Source organism: Carcharhinus amblyrhynchos, chromosome 14 (assembly GCF_965287045.1).
Source record: "Carcharhinus amblyrhynchos chromosome 14, sCarAmb.v2.hapA, whole genome shotgun sequence".
Lineage (NCBI taxonomy): Eukaryota > Metazoa > Chordata > Chondrichthyes > Carcharhiniformes > Carcharhinidae > Carcharhinus > Carcharhinus amblyrhynchos.
Genome location: NC_137337.1, coordinates 12,026,106 through 12,043,379, shown reverse-complemented (window position 1 = coordinate 12,043,379; position 17,274 = coordinate 12,026,106). Strand labels below are relative to the sequence as shown.

The 17,274-nt window shown below is 42.6% G+C and overlaps 1 protein-coding gene across 1 annotated transcript in view; it reads left to right on the top strand.

Annotated features, from left to right (window-relative positions):
* LOC145352441 (latent-transforming growth factor beta-binding protein 2-like) overlaps nt 1-17,274 on the top strand; it is a 440,928-nt gene that overhangs the window by 257,436 nt on the left and 166,218 nt on the right. The window contains exon 16 of the mRNA XM_080202303.1: nt 13,086-13,211. Within this exon, the coding sequence (XP_080058429.1) occupies nt 13,086-13,211 (126 nt within the window). The remainder of the gene's footprint in view (nt 1-13,085; nt 13,212-17,274) is intronic.

Genomic DNA, 17,274 nt, shown 5'->3' with positions numbered 1-17,274 from the left:
AGCTTTATTGAACCTTAGGCCGCACTTGGCATATAATGTTCAATTCTGGTCACCACACTACCAGAAGGATGTGGAGGCTTTGGAGAGGGTACAGAGAAGATTTACCAGGATGTTGCCTGGTATAGAGGGCATTAGTTATGAGGAGAGGTTGGAGAAACTTGGTTTGTCCTCACTGGAGTAATGGAGGTTGAGGGGAGACCTGATAGAAGTCTACAAGATTGACAGGCATGGACAGAGTTGATAGTCAAAAGCTTTTTCCCAGAGTGGAAGAGTCAATTACTAGGGGCATAGGTTTGAGGCAAGGTTTAAAGAAGATGTACGAGGCAGATTTTTTACACAGGGGGTAGTGGGGTCTGGAACTTGTTGCGAGGGGAGGTAGTAGAAGCGGATACGGTAGTAACTTTTAAGGGGTGTCTTGACAAGTATGTGAATAGGATAGGAATGAAGGGATATGGTCCCCGGAAGGGTAGGGGATTTTGGTTAAGTCAGGCGGCATGGTCGGTGCAGGCTTGGAGGGCCGAAGGGCCTGTGCCTGTGCTGTAATTCTCTTTGTTCTTTATATTTAGGATAGTATGCTACAAAAATATGTCAAACCATCAACAAGGAAAATGCCACATTAGATTCAGCAATGAGCCAGATTTAGCTAACAGCCTGGCAGTGCATAACCACTTATCTAGTAGCAAGCATTAAATGTAATGCTTGAGAATTTGAAACATGAAACAGCTAATGGGATTCTAGATTTTAGTAAGGCTGATTGCAATGAGATGAAACAGAAAAAGTGGGCAAAACTATTAAAAGGCAAAACAACAGAAGATCAGTGGAAGGTGTTCAAAAATAAGTTAATGTGCCACCAAACCTATTTCTGTTCCGAAAAGTAAGAGCTCCATTCGCCAAAAAAGCCAGCCATGGGCAACTGAGATAAGAAGCAACCTAAAATTAAAATAATATGCAGACAAAAATATAAAATGCACATATCATGGTGAATGAGAAAGGTGCATAGAGCAGCAAGGAGTGACAAAGCAGATAATGAGACATCAAAAGGGAGTGTGAAAAGAAACTTGTAAGGGATATCAAAATCAGCACTAAATACTTCTGCAATTACATTAGAGAAATGGACCTAACAATTGATAACATTAATATTATTAACATTAATAATGTTATTAATTAGGTTAAGTCTGCATGAGACACCCCAAAGAAACCATAACTGAATCAGGGACAGGGACTCAATAAAATTAAAGTAAACAAAAGAACAGTACTGGAGAAATTAATGACACAAAAGAGAGACAAATCCCAAGGACTAGATGGTCCAAATAGCCTTCCCTAACATTTTACAAAGAATATCTTACAGCAAACACACATTATAATTCTAGAAACAACTATTGGGAGAGTTTTTTGTTTAACAATATTATACAAGTATTAATGTTGATAAATAAATAAACAGATGATCTCTTGCTGTAATAGTGAGAAAATTCCAGACCAGAATAAATCAATTCAGATTTCTTTTAAACAGAGAGTGATATTGTGCACGTCAGTATCACTTGCTTCAAAGCAGGGAATCCAGATGTGGAAACTGGCTGATTTTCGGCTCAGCCTCAGCCCATTTTTTTTTCTCTATGATCCACCCAAACCAGGCCTGATTCACGTCCAAGCTGACCAGCAGGCGTAGGAATTCCCCATACTGGGCCTTCTCTGCATCGCCTGATAGGCCTGACCTGGCATGGAAGCTATCCCTTCGCCTGCTCAAACTTCTATCTAAAATTGCTGATTGAATCCTGATTATATCATTGGGATCTGATCTGTATATTTGAAGAAGGATCCTGCTGCTTTTCCTGAGGTTGTGCCAATTGACTAATCAAAAGAAATAGATTGACATCAAAACATGGTGAGAAGCTGTAGCATCAGAGGGCTAAGTAACTATCCTCTTTTTAATCAATCACCAGCAGGTGTAAATTCAATGTCTTGGATCATTTGTGAAGAATAGAAACACAGAAACATAGCATACCGGTGCAGGAGTAGGCCATGTGGCCCTTCAAGCCTGCAGCACTATTCAATATGATCATGGTTGATCGTGCACTTCCAGTATCCCACTCCTGCTTTCTCTCCATAGTCCTTGATTCCTTTAGCCACATCCAGCTATCTCTTGAACATATCTAATAAACAGACCCCAACAGCTTTCTGTGGTAGAGAATTCCATAGGTTCACAACTCTCTTATTGAAGATGTTCTTCCTCATCTCAGTCCTGAATGGCTTATCCCTTATTCTGAAACTGAGAGCCCTGATTCTGTACTTTCCCAACATTGGAATGTTCTTCCCGCATCTAGCCTGTCCAGTCCCATTGGGATTTTATATGTTTCTATGAGATTGCCTCTCATTCCTCTAAATTCCAGTGAATACAAGCCCAGTTGATCCAATCTCTTCATATGACAGTCCTGCCATTTCCAGGAATCAGTCTGGTGAACCTTTATTGGACTCCCTCAACAGCAAGAATGTCCTTCCTCAGACTAGGAGACCAAAACTGTACACAATACTCAAGGTGTTGCATCTTCCTGTATAAATCCTATACTCAGATTCTCTTGCTATGAAGGTGAGTTTGCCATTAGCTTTCCTTACCATTTGCTATACCTGCATGCCAACCTTCAGCGAGTCTTCCACCATGACACCCATGTCACGTTGCACATCCCCTTTTCCTAAACTGCCACCATTCAGATAATAATCTTCCTTCCTTTTTTACCCCCAAATCCACATTATGTTGTATTTGCCCACTCAGCTAGCCTGTCCAAGTCACCCTGCAGCCTCTTAACATCCTCCTCACAGCACACACTACCACCCAGCTTAGTGTCATCTGCAGATGTGAAGATATTGCATTCAATTCTTTAGTCCAAATCATTAATGCATATTGTGACTAGCTGAGCTCCCAGCACTGAACCCTGTGGTATCCACTAGTCACTGCTTGCCACTCTGAAAAGTACCTGTTTATTCCCAATCTCTGCTTTCTGTCTGCCAACCAGTTCTCTATCCATGTCAATACGTTACCCACAATACCATGGGCTTTAATTTTGATCACTGATTTCTTGTGTGGGACCTTGTCACAAGTCTTGTCAAAAAGTCCAGATACACAACATCCACTGGTTCACCCTTGTCCATTCTACTGGTCACATCCTCAAAAAATTCCAAAAGATTTGTCAAGCATGATTTCCCTTTAGTGAATCCATGCTGACTTGGACTGATCCTGTCACCACTTTTCAAATGCTCAGTTATTACATCCTTAACAACTGATTCTAGCATTTTCTCCATCACCGATATTAGGCTAACCAGCCTATAATTCCCTGTTTTCTCTTTCCATCTTTTTTTAAAGTGGGGTTACATTAGCTATCCTCCAATCCATTGGAACTCTTCCAATGTCTATTGAATGCTGGAAAACGATCACCAATGTGCCCACTATTTCTAGGGCCACTTCCTTAAGTAATCTGGAACGTAGAGCATCAGGCCTGGGTTTTAATCCCAGCAATTTCCCCAATACAATTTCCTATAGAATAAGAATTTCCTTTAGTTCCTCCTTCACGCTGGATCCTCTGTCCCCTAGTATTTCTGGAAGGTTATTTGTGTCTTCCTGAGTGAAGACAGAATCAAAGTATTTGTTCAGCTGATCTATCATCTCTTGTTGCCCATTATGAATTCACCTGATTCTAATTGTAAGGGACTTACATTTTTCTTTACCAGTCATTTTCTTTTCATATATCTATAGAGACTTTTGCAGTCAGTTTTTGCTTTCTACAAGCCTACTGTTATATTCTATTTTCCTCTTTCAAATTAAATCCTTTGTTCTCCTCTGCTGGATTTTAAATTTGCCCCAATCCTCAGGTTTACTGCTTTTTCTGCCTCTTAAGCAGCATATAAGACGAACTAACAATCATGGAATTATACGTTAACGTGTGTCATCAACTTAGGGAAAGATGATAGCAAATTGAAATGAAAAAGATACTTGTTACTTGTCTCTGATTTCAGATCATTTTCTGTCTGTACAGTAACATCTACAAAGAACTTCCTGCGAATGATCCTATTCTGTACAAACATAGTGTGGAAGTTCATTTGAAAGTCTTGCTTACATTAAGGACTTGATATTTTTGTTTTGTCAGGAATCGTTCCTACATGTAACCTGCTGGTATTCTGACATAAAAATTCAAAACCCCTAGCTATAACCTAAATATAACAATCCCATGTAAATGTTTACTTGATCTTGTACCATGAAATCAGTTTTCAGTAAAGAACAGAATGCTGGGTGTTAAATTTGTTGGCTGCTTGATCCTACTTCACTGCCATAAGATCTCAGTCGATATTTTGCATGTTTATTCTTTTAAATAAAGTCTACAGCAATAAACATTGCTACACATTCTGTGCTGAGTATTGTCTAGGATGAGAATATTAGTGCTAGCAGAATAAGAAAGTAAAAGTTTGCTTTAAATAGTGTCTTATGCCATCAGGGCAGATCCAAATTAATTGGGCACGTGTTCATTTGCTGTTTGCAAGTCTTGCTGTGCGCAATTTGACTGCTGTGTTTACTGACATAATAAACATTCGTGTTTAAAAAATGATTCTTGTCTTCAAAGCATAACCCATATCATGTGGTACTAAGTTACAGTCTGATGCATACATTTGTGTTTTATAGGGGTTGAAAGCAGTAGGGAGTTGTCTCAGACCATTTATATAAACCTATTTTAATCATCTTGGTTACCAGCTGCTTTAGCACAGAGCACAAAGTGGACTTTTTTAAAATCTGCAGTAAAAGTAGATGGAACAAAGTTTGGATTGTTTTGTTCAGATTATATTATTTTGGTAGTTTCCAGGTTGATAGAAAACCAAATTAGCTATCACTGTGGAATCTGGAATTTTAAGCACCTCATTTTTATCTGACAAATGTGATAGAATTAACAAATGCGTTTATACGTTAAGTAACAAGCATTGATTTAAAGTAGCGATCTTTCAGCAGCGATCTTTTGAAGTAATGCTGAGTGCATCGAAGTAAGCCATCTGTGCTGTTTTACTGCTGTATAGTTTGCTGCTTTAAGATTTTGTACATTTTTTAACTGCATTTTGCACATGTTTACAACTGCAACTATAATTGCACTTTGTACTATTATGCTGTCTGAAGAATTAAGGTCAACTTTCATTCATTCAGCAGAAGAAAGATGATATTAACCCTCACTCAACTAACTAATCTATCCCAAACAACATTATAAGCAATAATATAAGAATGCATGTAACATGAAAAATGACTCAATTGATCAAGCATGTTCATTCTGGAGATTCATTATGGAGATCTTACCAAAAACGTTTTAAGTGCCAAACAAGTGTGAAAATGGGAGAGAATCGCACCCATTTTTTGGGCAAGCCCTCAGACACTATCTTATGCCACTTAGAGAAAATAATGAGGCTCAGTGTGAGTCTCACCAAACAGACAGTGGACGAAGTCTACTCACGCCAAGAAATTACCTGACTGCTAGAGGGTGACATTGTGCATGCGCTTGATCTCCCAATGCGATGTGTACAATAGTACAACGCATTAGGAGATTGTTACTTCCCCAGGCATCACCTTCACCTTTCCCACTAACCTGATCATCCTGCCAATCGCAACCCCCCCCCATTACAATCACCCTCATTCACTACACAACCCCCATTACTACCCCCCCCCCCCACTCTTTTGCACTGTCCAGTGCCTGGTGGGCAGCGCTAAGGTGTCCATTATGCACTGCCAGCATGCCAGGCTGGCAATGCCAGGCCACCTGGTGGGCAGTGCCAGGGTGCTAGGCTAGCACTGTCAAGGTCCCAGGCTGAAAGAACCAGGCTGGCATGCTCAATGGACACTGCCCCTCTGTCCGTGACCATCTGGAGGCCTCAATGGCCTCCGGTCTCAGTAGTAAGGTCATTACGCCTGGTCCCTGTTGCTGGAGACCAAACGTGATCCTAGCCAGTGAGGACCTACGTGCTGATCAACTGCCGGTAAGATTCCCTCAGCGCTATTAATCATGGATTGATTAAAAATGATACGAAAATAGGATGGCAGTCAAGTCAGAGGATGAACCAAGAATTTAGAAAAGGAATTATGTAAAAGCTGCAGATCAGTGAGAGGTGAAATTTACAGTGGAAAAGTAGAAGCTTCTACACATTGTTTGAAAATTGATCAGATATTACTCCATATGTTTCATAGTGATGTGGAAAGGTATCTGGGGATGAAAATAAAAATGTGGCAAGGAGCATTGGAACAATATATAAGAATACTAAGAAAATATTACAAACCAGGACATGAAAAGGAGAGTTTAGGATTACCAAATATCTCGATAGGTAGAGGTTGCATGTATGCCACCATGCAGATTGTATCCAAAATAAAGTTGGCAAGTTAGAGGTGTAAATTATTGTAGGTGTATAATAACTAATCTAGGTTTGGCTTACATTAGGGTAGAAAAGGGAGCTCATCATTTGAAAAGCATTTCAAAGGGAGAAATAACAAATAAATGAAAAGAAAAATACACCAATACAGTTCTAAAATGTGGTGATATAGGGAGTTTACTATGGGAAGCTGGACAGCAAAAAAAATTAAAATAGTAAAATTTATGTTAGCTCAGCAAAAGAGATATTTGTTTGCTTTTGACAAACATTTCATTGCAGCAAGAAAATATTTCTAAACAACTGCTTGTAGCTGAACATAGATTAATACAAAGATTCATTGTCATATTGTTCAACATATTTTTGGCAAACTTGTTCAGAGGTTACACCAGCATTAGGAGATTAGTATTAAATTTCATAGATGGCAGGCTTTACAACATTTTAGGACAAACATGTTGTTACAGAACTTTTGAAAATGGATGGCTGTTATTTTAATAAAGGATCTCAGATTTTATAGAAAACACTTTTGCCAGGATTCTCTGGCCTCTTCATATTATTTTTCTTGGTGGCGGGAGGCAGCACGCTGTTGGCCGGTAGTGCGATCTTCTGGCTCTGTCCTTGTCAATGGCATCTCCTAGTGATTTCACCCCATGCCACCGTGGTGGGAGTGCGCCGGTGGCCAGACCAGAAGATCCTGCCAGCGGGAAGATCGTGTCCAATTATTTAACCATGAGAAATCTTTATAAGATATGTGGCTGGACATTACAGCACCCAGTTGGGCATGTTTTGGGCAGGGGAGCACAAAAAATATTAAGGGGTGGCATGTCTATCACTTGCTTGCCAGAATTCCACCCAGAACTCTCTCCCATGAGTTAGTAGGTGGTGTCAAAATTGACAGCCCACCTGATGTACTTAAATAAAAAATTAAAGATCCATTGGAGTTGTTAACAAGTCAATTGACTGTGTATACACACTTGCCATACCATATATGGTTGGTTGTGCAGGCCATTTTTAAAAACATTTTTATAATGGGAGAAGGGAAGGAGCGTACATCATGTGGGGGTACCCTTTGCACATGGGGGGGGGCATCCAACCCAATATATTACCCCATCCCACAATATATAATCCCCCCAATATATTCTAGGTTGTTAAGAAGGCGTACGCTGTGTTAGCTTTTATTGGTAGAGGGATTGAATTTCGGAGCCGTGAGGTCATGGTTGCAACTGTACAAAACTCTGGTGCGGCCGCACTTGGAGTATTGCGTACAGTTCTGGTCGCTGCATTATAAAAAGGATGTGGAGGCATTGGAAAGGGTGCAGAGGAAGTTTACCAGGATGTTGCCTGCTATGGTGGGGAGGTCTTATGAGGAAAGGCTGAGGGACTTGAGGTTATTTTCGTTAGTGAGAAGGAGGTTAAGAGGTGACCTAATTGAGGCATACAAGATGATCAGAGGGTTAGATAGAGTGGACAATGAGAGCCTTTTTCCTCGCATGGTGATGGCTAACACAAGGGGACATAGCTTTAACTTAAGGGGTGGTAATTATAGGACGGATGTCAGAGGTAGGTTCTTTACTCAGAGGGTAGTAAGGGCGTGGAATGCCCTGCCTGCAGCAGTTGTGGACTCGTCAACTTTAAGGGCATTCAAATAGTCAGTGGATAGGCATTTGGAGGGCCAACATCGAGGGCCGAAGGGCCTGTACTGCGCTGTAATGTTCTATGTTCTATTATACACACCCCAACCCCAGACTTTGTTCCTTGCTACCTCATCTCTAAAACATGCACTCCCACCCCCTTCACCCTCCATCCACCACCACCACCCCCCCCCCGCCCCCCAGGGCTGCCTGATCCCTCCCATCCAACACCCCTGACTAATCTCTGTCAGAAATGCCATGGCTGCCTTCCCTGTCGATCTGCTTGTGGTCCCAGTGCCACCCACTACTGAGTTCTGGCAATCAGATTAGGCAGCTGCTCTCAATGATAGGATCTCCTCCCACTGAGAGGTGGATATCCCATTCCAGCCCAGCAGCAGTGTATTATGGTTGTGGGACTGCCTTTTTTGGGGTATGTTAGCTGCAGGCTGATTCTTGCAATAAGGAAGAGGGATGAACAATTTGTGCTCCAGCTCTGTAAGATCCAGACTATGATTTTATGTGCATTAGTAGGAAAATGTTTCCAGCAAAACAGTTCAATGTAGTATTCAATTAGAACAACAATTTATTTTATACCGTCTTTATTGTAATGAAATGTCCCAAAGTGCTCCATAGGAACATTGTAAGATAAATTTTGACACTGAGCTACATAAAAATAAATTATGGTCCAATCACAAGCAAGTGGAAAATTTGGTGATCAGGTAAAATATCTGTTGACATTCAGCAAGAATTTCCGGTCCTGTCCATGATCCAGGCCTGTGTCAAGTGACCAAAAGCTTGGTTAAAGAGGTAGATTTTAAAAAGTGTCTTAATGGAAAAAAGTGAGATTGGGAATCACAAGAGCATGGGATCTACACAGCTGAAGGTAAAATCACTAATGTTGGAGCAGCTATGATTGACCATACACAAGGCCAAAATGTCTCGCAGGGTTGGATGAGATTACAGAGACACTGAAGTGAGATTTAGGAAGATGACCTGCACAAGTCGGGGATTATTTTTATATTCCAGTCTGATCCTAGAACAGTGAACAGTTTTAGCGGATGAGAATAGGACCCAACAGTGTTTTTAAGTGATCCAACTAGATTTGGCAAAGAATGTTTGAACAAGTCGGCCGTCATATCCTTTCATGTCTCTGTGCTAAAAGATGAAAGATGCCCTCATAAGAACAGGATATGGCGCTCGACTCATCGATCAACAGTTCCAACACGCCACGGCGAGAAACCGCCTGACCTCCTCAGAAGACAAACACGGGACATGGTGGACAGAGTACCCTTCGTCGTCCAGTACTTCCCCAGAGTGGAGAAGCTATGACATCTTCTCCAAAGCCTTCAACATTTCATTGGTGAAGGCGAACATCTCGCCAAGGCCGTCCCCACACCCCCACTTCTTGCCTTCAAACAACTGCACAACCTCAAACAGACCATTGTCCGCAGCAAACTACCTAGCCTTCAGGAGAACAGTAATCACGACACCACATAACCCTGCCACAGCAATCTCTGCAAGACATGCTGGATCATTGACACGGATGCCATCATTTCACATGATAACACCATCCACCAGGTACACAGTACATACTCTTGCAACTCAGCCAACGTTGTCTACCTGATATGTTGCAGAAAAGGATGTCTTGAGGCATGGAACACTGGGGAGACCATGCAGATGCTACGACAACAGATGAATGAACACTGCTTGACAATCACTAGGCAAGACTGTTCTCTTCCTGTTGGGGAACACTTCAGCGGTCAGGGGTATTCGGCCTCTGTTCTTCGGGTAAACGTTCTCCAAGGCAGCCTTCACGACACACAACAGCACGAGTCACTGAGCAGAGACTGATAGCCAAGTTCCGCATACATGAAGGTGGCCTCAACCGGGATCTTGGGTTCATGTCACACTATCTGTAGCCCCCATACCAACTTGCCTGGACTTGCAAAATCTCACTAACTGCCCTGTCTGGAGACAATACACATCTCTTTAACCTGTGCTTACGCTCTCTCCGCTCACATTGCCTGTACCTTTAGGACTTGCTTACCTGTAAAGACTCGCATTCCAATCATTATTTTGTAAATTGGGTTTGTGTCTTTATTTGCCCTGTTTGTGATTAGAAGACCCACTCACCTGACGAAGGGGCAGCGCTCTGGAAGCTAGTGGATTTTGCTACCAAATAAACCTGTTGGACTCTAACTTGGTGTTGTGAGACTTCTTACAACAATTGAAATGGCCAGGGTGAGAGAGAATAAGGGGGGTTAAATTCTAAATGCGAGTGAGCACAAAAACAGGAGAGCGTCATGCTTTTTCCGTGGGAGTGAGCTCCAAGATGCAGTCGTACGGCACTTAGAAATGAAGAGCCCATATGTGATTCTCACTAGCAGGGAGAGGGGGTGGAGCCTATTCTCATTGAGAACTTGGCTACTGAGCTCAAAGGGCATCATTGCGCAGGCACCCTAATCTCCCAGTGCACTGTGCACACAGTAGTATTGGGAGATGTCACCCCCTCGGACATTGCCCCCCAACCCACTATTGCTGCCCCGGCCATCACACCCCTCCCCCCAGTCACCACCCCAAACATCGCCACCCTGGCTGATCCTGATCTCCCAGTACAGCCCCAAACAGTGCAGATCCCACCCTGATCGCCATCCTGGCTGATGCTGATTCCCATCCCTCCGTCAGTTGCCGCCTCTGCTGGTCCCCACCATTTCCCCAATGGGGACAAAATGCATATGTTCATAGAGAAGGAAAGGAGAGAGCGCAGAATGTAGTGTTACAGTCATAGCTAGGGTTTAGAGAAAGATCAATGTAATGCAAGGTAAGTCCATTCAAAAATCTGATGGCAGCCGGGAAGAAGCTGTTTTTGATTGGTTGGTATGTGTCCGCAGACTTGTGTCTTTTTCCCAATGGAAGAAGATAGAAGAGAGTATATCCAGGGTGTGTGGGGTTATAATTATGCTGGCTGCTTTTCCGAGGCAACTGGGAGTGTCAATGGGTGGGAAACTGGTTTGAGTGATGGACTGGGTTCATTCACGACTCTTTGTAGTTTCTTGCGGCCTTGGATAGAGCAGAAGCCATACCAAGCTGTGATACAACCAGAAAGAATGCTTTCTATGGTGCATCTGTAAAAGTTGGTGAGAGTCATAGTGGACGTACCAAATTTCTTTAATCTTCTGAGAAAGTAGAGGCATTGGTGGGACCAGGACTGGTTGTTGGTGATCTGGACATCTAAAAGCTTGAAGCTGTCCACTTTTTCTACTTTGATCCTTTGATATAGACAGGGCAGTCCTCCACAACACTTCTTGAAGTTGATGACTATCTTCTCTGTTTTGTTGACATTGAGGGAGAGGTTATTGTCATCACACTGGTTCACCAGATTCTCTATCTCTTTCCTGTACTCTGTCTTGTCGTTGTTTGAGAGCCGACCCACTAAGGTGGTGTCATCAGCGAGCTTGAAAATCAAGTTGGAGGGGAATTTGGCTACAAATTATAGGTTTTAAACTTATCATCACAAGGTTTCCAACTCTAGAACAGATTTCCCCTCCAAAATTCACAAACTGACTTAGCTGTGGGCTTCCCACAAACTTCAGGAACCCAATCGTCTTGGGGAAAATACCATGGGAAGAGAAATTTTGAATTTGCAGCAGGAATTTAAATGCAAAGCCAAGTAATTTTAAGTCGCCACCTGCCATGTTTGCCAATGCAGGAGAAATAGCGGTGGATGGCGGGATGACTTGGCAACTTTGAAATTGTGATTTTGCAGCCTTCGAACATAGATTTGCTCAGCATTGGGAGTGAAAATCCAGCTCAATAACTCAATGGGCAGAATTTTATGTTCCTTCCCTTCTACCAAGATGGGTTCTGAGATGAGGTGGGATGGGGTGTAGGAGGAGATGGGTGTGTAAAATTGATTGGATGGGATTCCACTGGGAATCTGCCTGCTCCAATGCAGACACATTTCCAAGCTTGGGCGAGGAGGGTCTCAAGAGGGAAATTCACCCTTTCACCTATTAAGGATGTTAATGAACACTTAAAGATAATGAACACTTACGGGGCTTTTCCCATCCAGCTTCAATCTTTAGGCTGTCTGGAATGTGTGAGAATAGGGTGGGCAATCAAGATTTTCTTCATTTAGGATGGGAATTTGGGGAGGGGGCGGCCATCTCATGGTCCCTTCAGAGTTGGGCCGCCATCCCACCCAGAATCTTGGTGCTCAAACCCTCCCTTCCCCCATGGCCTATCCTCTTATGCCACAATCATCCCACCCTCCCAAGTCACCAGGGCATCCTTTTTCCTTCCATCCCCAGAATTCCCAGAACTTAATTCCAGGCAGAGAGCTGCAGCACCACTTCTGGCCACTGCAGTGCTGTGCCTGGTCAGGTTGGAGAGCTGTTGGCTAATCAGGTTGGCCAACAGCTGTCATAGGTGTGACCTCTTTCCAAGGGCAGATGGAAGTTCTGTCCATTTCTGACCAGTATTTAAATGAGCATTAAATGGCAGTGAGCTTCCAAGAATCAACAGTAGTGCATTACGTGGTGATTATTGGGATGGCGAGCGCCGATCATTTGCTATCCTTAAAATTCTGCTCGATGTTTTAACGTATCATTCCTTTAAATCAGCCTAAGGTGTGATCCACAAGGCTTATTGTAAAAAAAAAGCTATGAACGTGATGTATAACAATATCTGGTAAACAATTGCAAAAATAATAAGAGAACATCTTTGTAAAAATGTTTTCTTTCACCTTTGGATTGATAAAGAAACTTGTTTAACATTAATGTCTCAGTTTAATGTTAGAGATGCCAGTTGAGTACATGTGAATAGTTTCAGTCATATTTACAGTTGCCTGGAATACTAAACCACTCTTCAAATTACAATTATGTTAAACCAACAGAAACTGACAAACAGCATGTATTATGCATGATTGATAATGTGAACAGTTTAAACCTGTAAAAGTACCTCAAGTTCCATTTTAACACTCACTTGATTAACCATAGAAATGAAGTGGCAATGGCTTTTACTGTCTGAAAATTGATATGATGTTTTTATGCTGTTTTGTTTTCACACTTATAGTTATAGATATATGTGACGTTTCACCAAACATTTGTGGTCCAGGACATTGCATCAATCAGCAAGTTGGATATTTGTGTAAATGTGATTCTGGTTATCAGCTGGATAATCAGCAAACAAAATGTGTTGGTAAGAAACATTCCATAAATGTTCTTTATGAATAAGTTTGAATCCTGATCTGTTTTGTTGGTGTGCAAACAGTGGCAATATAATGTAACAGGAATACCAGCTTTAAAGATAGGGAACCCAATTTACATCCATTCAACTATGCATATCAGTTTATGTCTGATAGTCTGTCCATGTTAAATTGTCCATTCAAGTTGGCGTGAGAGCACACCAACATGAATTCCTACATGTCCCCAATGACATGCAGAACCTTTCGGAGGTGCACAGATGAGTACTGTCCTCACGGTGGAAGAGGGTTGTGCCTGGGCAATACACTAACATCGCCCAGGCACTGCTGTTTGGCACTGTTCAATCACTACTACCTGGCACTGCCTGGACATTGCCTCCTGGCCCCCAAGGAAGAGTTCCCAGAGGCTTCTGTGAGGGAGTTGAGGGCAGACATCTGAATGGGAGGTGCTTGGGGATTCCACTGGGGAGATATCAAGGTGTCCCATGATGGGGAGGTGGAGTGGCAGAGTTCCTTGGTGGGGATTTTCCATCGTTACTATGCTGAAGGGCACCCCAAATTTTTCCTGCAGGCTCATTCAAAATATGCAGGAAAATTCAACAGGTGAAGCCAGCAGGCTACTCTCTGCTTTTCCTGCCCAAGATGATGCTTTGCCAAAAATGCCAAATTTTCACCTTTTGAAATTTACATTTCTGCACTATGTTATACAATCGTACAAATGCTTCATGCTAATAATGTAAAAAAAAATGAAAATTTTCTCTTTTCACATTACTCAAAATTTTCTCACTGGAATTACTTCATTAAATCATTCATATGTTGCAGGTCATAAACCATGACTCATCTTTTATTTTATTCAAACATTTTTTTTCGAAACATCTTTGGTATAACCTTTTTTTTCCCCTCTTTGTACTCCACAATAATGCTACCTACTCCCAGCATAACACTGGCTCAATGTAGAATGATTGCTGTAATATCAATGTGTTATGTTCCAAAATTCAAAAGAGAAGCATTATGACATTGCCATTAATTAGATAGGGCAATAATGACAGATTTGGGCATTTTTATATACTATATATAGAAATATAAACATTGGAGCAGGACTAGGCCATTCGGATCTTCAAGTCTGCTCCACCATTCATTGTGATCATGGAAGATCATCCAACTCAGTAACCTGTTCCCATTTTTCCCCATATCCTTTGATCCCTTTAGCCCCAGGAGTAATATCTAATTCCTTCTTGAAAACAATGTCTTGGCCTCAATTACTTTCTGTGGTAGAGAATTCCACAGGCTCTCAACTTTTGGTAAAGAACTTTCTCCTTATCTTTGACCTAAATGGTCCCCGTATCCTCAGACTGTGACCCCCTAGTTCCGGATTTCCCCACCATTAGGAACATCCTTCCTGCATCGACACTGCATAGTCCTGTTAGAATTTTATAGGATTCTATGAGATCCCTCTTCATTCTTCTAAACTTAAGTGAATATAATCCTAACTAACTCAATCTCTCCTCCTACATCAGTCCCACCAGCCCAGGGATTGTCCAGTAAACCTTAATAGCAAGAACATCTTGTGATGTTCAAGAACATATTGTGGGGGTGGGGCGGAGCGAGGTTTGAAATGTATATACTTTAACGCGAGGAGTATTCGCAATAAAGTGGATGAACTTGCAGCGTGGACCAGTACCTGGGACTTTGATGTTGTGGCCATTTCAGAGACGTGGATAGAGCAGGGTCAGGAATGGATGTTGCAGGTGCCGGGGTACAAGTGCTTTAGTCGGAGTAGAGAAGGAGGTAGAAGGGGGGGTGGAGTAGCATTATTGGTCAAGGACTATATCACAGTCTCAGAGAGGAAGTTTAATGAGGACTTGTCTGTTGAGGTAGTATGGGCAGAAATTAGAAATAGGAGAGGAGAGGTCACCCTGTTGGGAGTCTTTTATAGACCTCTAAAAAGTTCTAGAGAGGTTGAGGAAAGGATTGCAGAGACGATCCTGGTTAGGAGTGAAAGTAATAGGGTAATTGTTATGGGGGACTTTAACTTTTCCAACATTGATTGGAATTGCTATAGCTCTAGCTCGTTAGAGGGGTCAGCTTTTGTTCAAAGTGTGCAGGAAGGTTTTTTGACTCAATATGTAGATAGGCCAACTAGAGGTGAGGCTATATTGGACTTGGTGCTGGGAAATGAGCCAGACCAGGTGCTAGACTTGGAAGTTGGTGTGCTTTTTGGTGATAGTGACCACAATTCGGTTACGTTCACCTTAGTGATGGAAAGGGATAGGCATGAACCTCGGGTCAGTAGTTTTAGCTGGGGGAAGGGTAATTATGAGGCCATTAGGAGAGAATTAGGAAGCATTGGTTGGACTAGGAGATTACAGGGACTAGGAACGTCTGAAATGTGGAGTTTTTTCAAGGAGCAGCTACTGCGGGTCTGTGATAGGTATGTCCCTGTCAGGCAAGGAGGAATTGGTAGGGCTAGGGAACCGTGGTGCACAAAAAAAGTTGATTTGTTGGTTAGGAAGAAGAAGGAGGCTTATGTTCGGATGAGGCTTGAGGGCTCGGGTAGTGCAGTAGAAAGCTTTAGATTGGCTAGGAGGGAGTTGAAGAGGGAGTTAAGAAGGGCTAGAAGAGGGCATGAGATGACTTTGGCTGATAGGATTAAGGAGAATCCTAAGGCGTTCTATAGGTATGTCAAGAACAGAAGGTTGGTTAGGGCAAGATTAGGGCCAGTTACAGACAATAGGGGGAAGTTGTGTGTGGAACCGGAAGAGATTGGAGAGGCATTGAACCATTATTTCTCTTCGGTGTTCACGCAGGACGATATGAATGTAGCTGAGGAGGTCACTGGGGTGAAGGGGTGTAAAATAGAAAGTATTGCAGTTGATACAGAGGATGTGTTGGATATTCTAGAAGGGTTGAAAATAGATAAGTCCCCTGGTCCAGACGGGATTTACCCTAGGATTCTATGGGAGGCAAGAGAGGTGATTGCAGAGCCACTGGCTCTGATCTTCAGGTCGTCGTTGGTCTCTGGTATAGTACCGGAAGATTGGAGGACAGCGAATGTTGTCCCATTGTTTAAGAAGGGGAACAGAGACTTCCCTGGGAATTATAGACTAGTGAGTCTTACTTCTGTAGTGGGCAAGGTTTTAGAAAGAATTATTAGGGATACGATTTATAGTTATTTGGAGAGTAATGAATTGATTGGAGATAGTCAGCATGGTTTTGTAGCGGGAAGGTCGTGCCTTACTAACCTTATTGAGTTCTTTGAGAAGGTGACCAAAGAGGTGGATAGGGGTAAGGCAGTAGACGTGGTATATATGGATTTTAGTAAGGCGTTTGATAAGGTTCACCATGGTATGCTTCTGCAGAAAATGCAGATGTATGGGATTGGTGGTAATTTAGGTACTTGGATCAGGAATTGGTTAGCAGATAGGAGACAGAGGGTGGTGGTTGATGGTAATTATTCATCATGGAGTTCGGTTACGAGTGGTGTGCCTCAGGGATCTGTTTTGGGGCCACTGCTGTTTGTGATCTTTATTGATGATCTGGATAAGGGTATAGTTGGGTGGATTGGTAAGTTTGCTGATGACACCAAGGTCGGAGGTGTGGTGGATTGTGAGGAAGGGTGTCGAAGTTTGCGGGGTGACTTGGACAGGTTGCAGAGCTGGGCCGCGAGGTGGCGGATGGAGTTTAATGCGGAGAAGTGTGAGGTAATCCATTTCGGTAGGAATAACAGATGTGTTGAGTATAGGGCTAACGGGAGGACTTTGAATAGAGTGGAAGAGCAGAGGGATCTAGGTGTATGTGTACATAGATCCCTGAAAGTTGGGAATCAAGTAGATAAGGTTGTTAAGAAGGCGTACGGTGTCTTGGCGTTTATTGGTAGGGGGATTGAATTTAGGAGTCGCAGCGTCATGTTGCAACTGTACACAACTCTGGTGCGGCCGCACTTGGAGTACTGTGTGCAGTTCTGGTCCCCACATTACAGGAAGGATGTGGAGGCTTTGGAGAGGGTGCAGAGGAGGTTTACCAGGATGTTGCCTGGTATGCAGGGGAGGTCCTATGAGG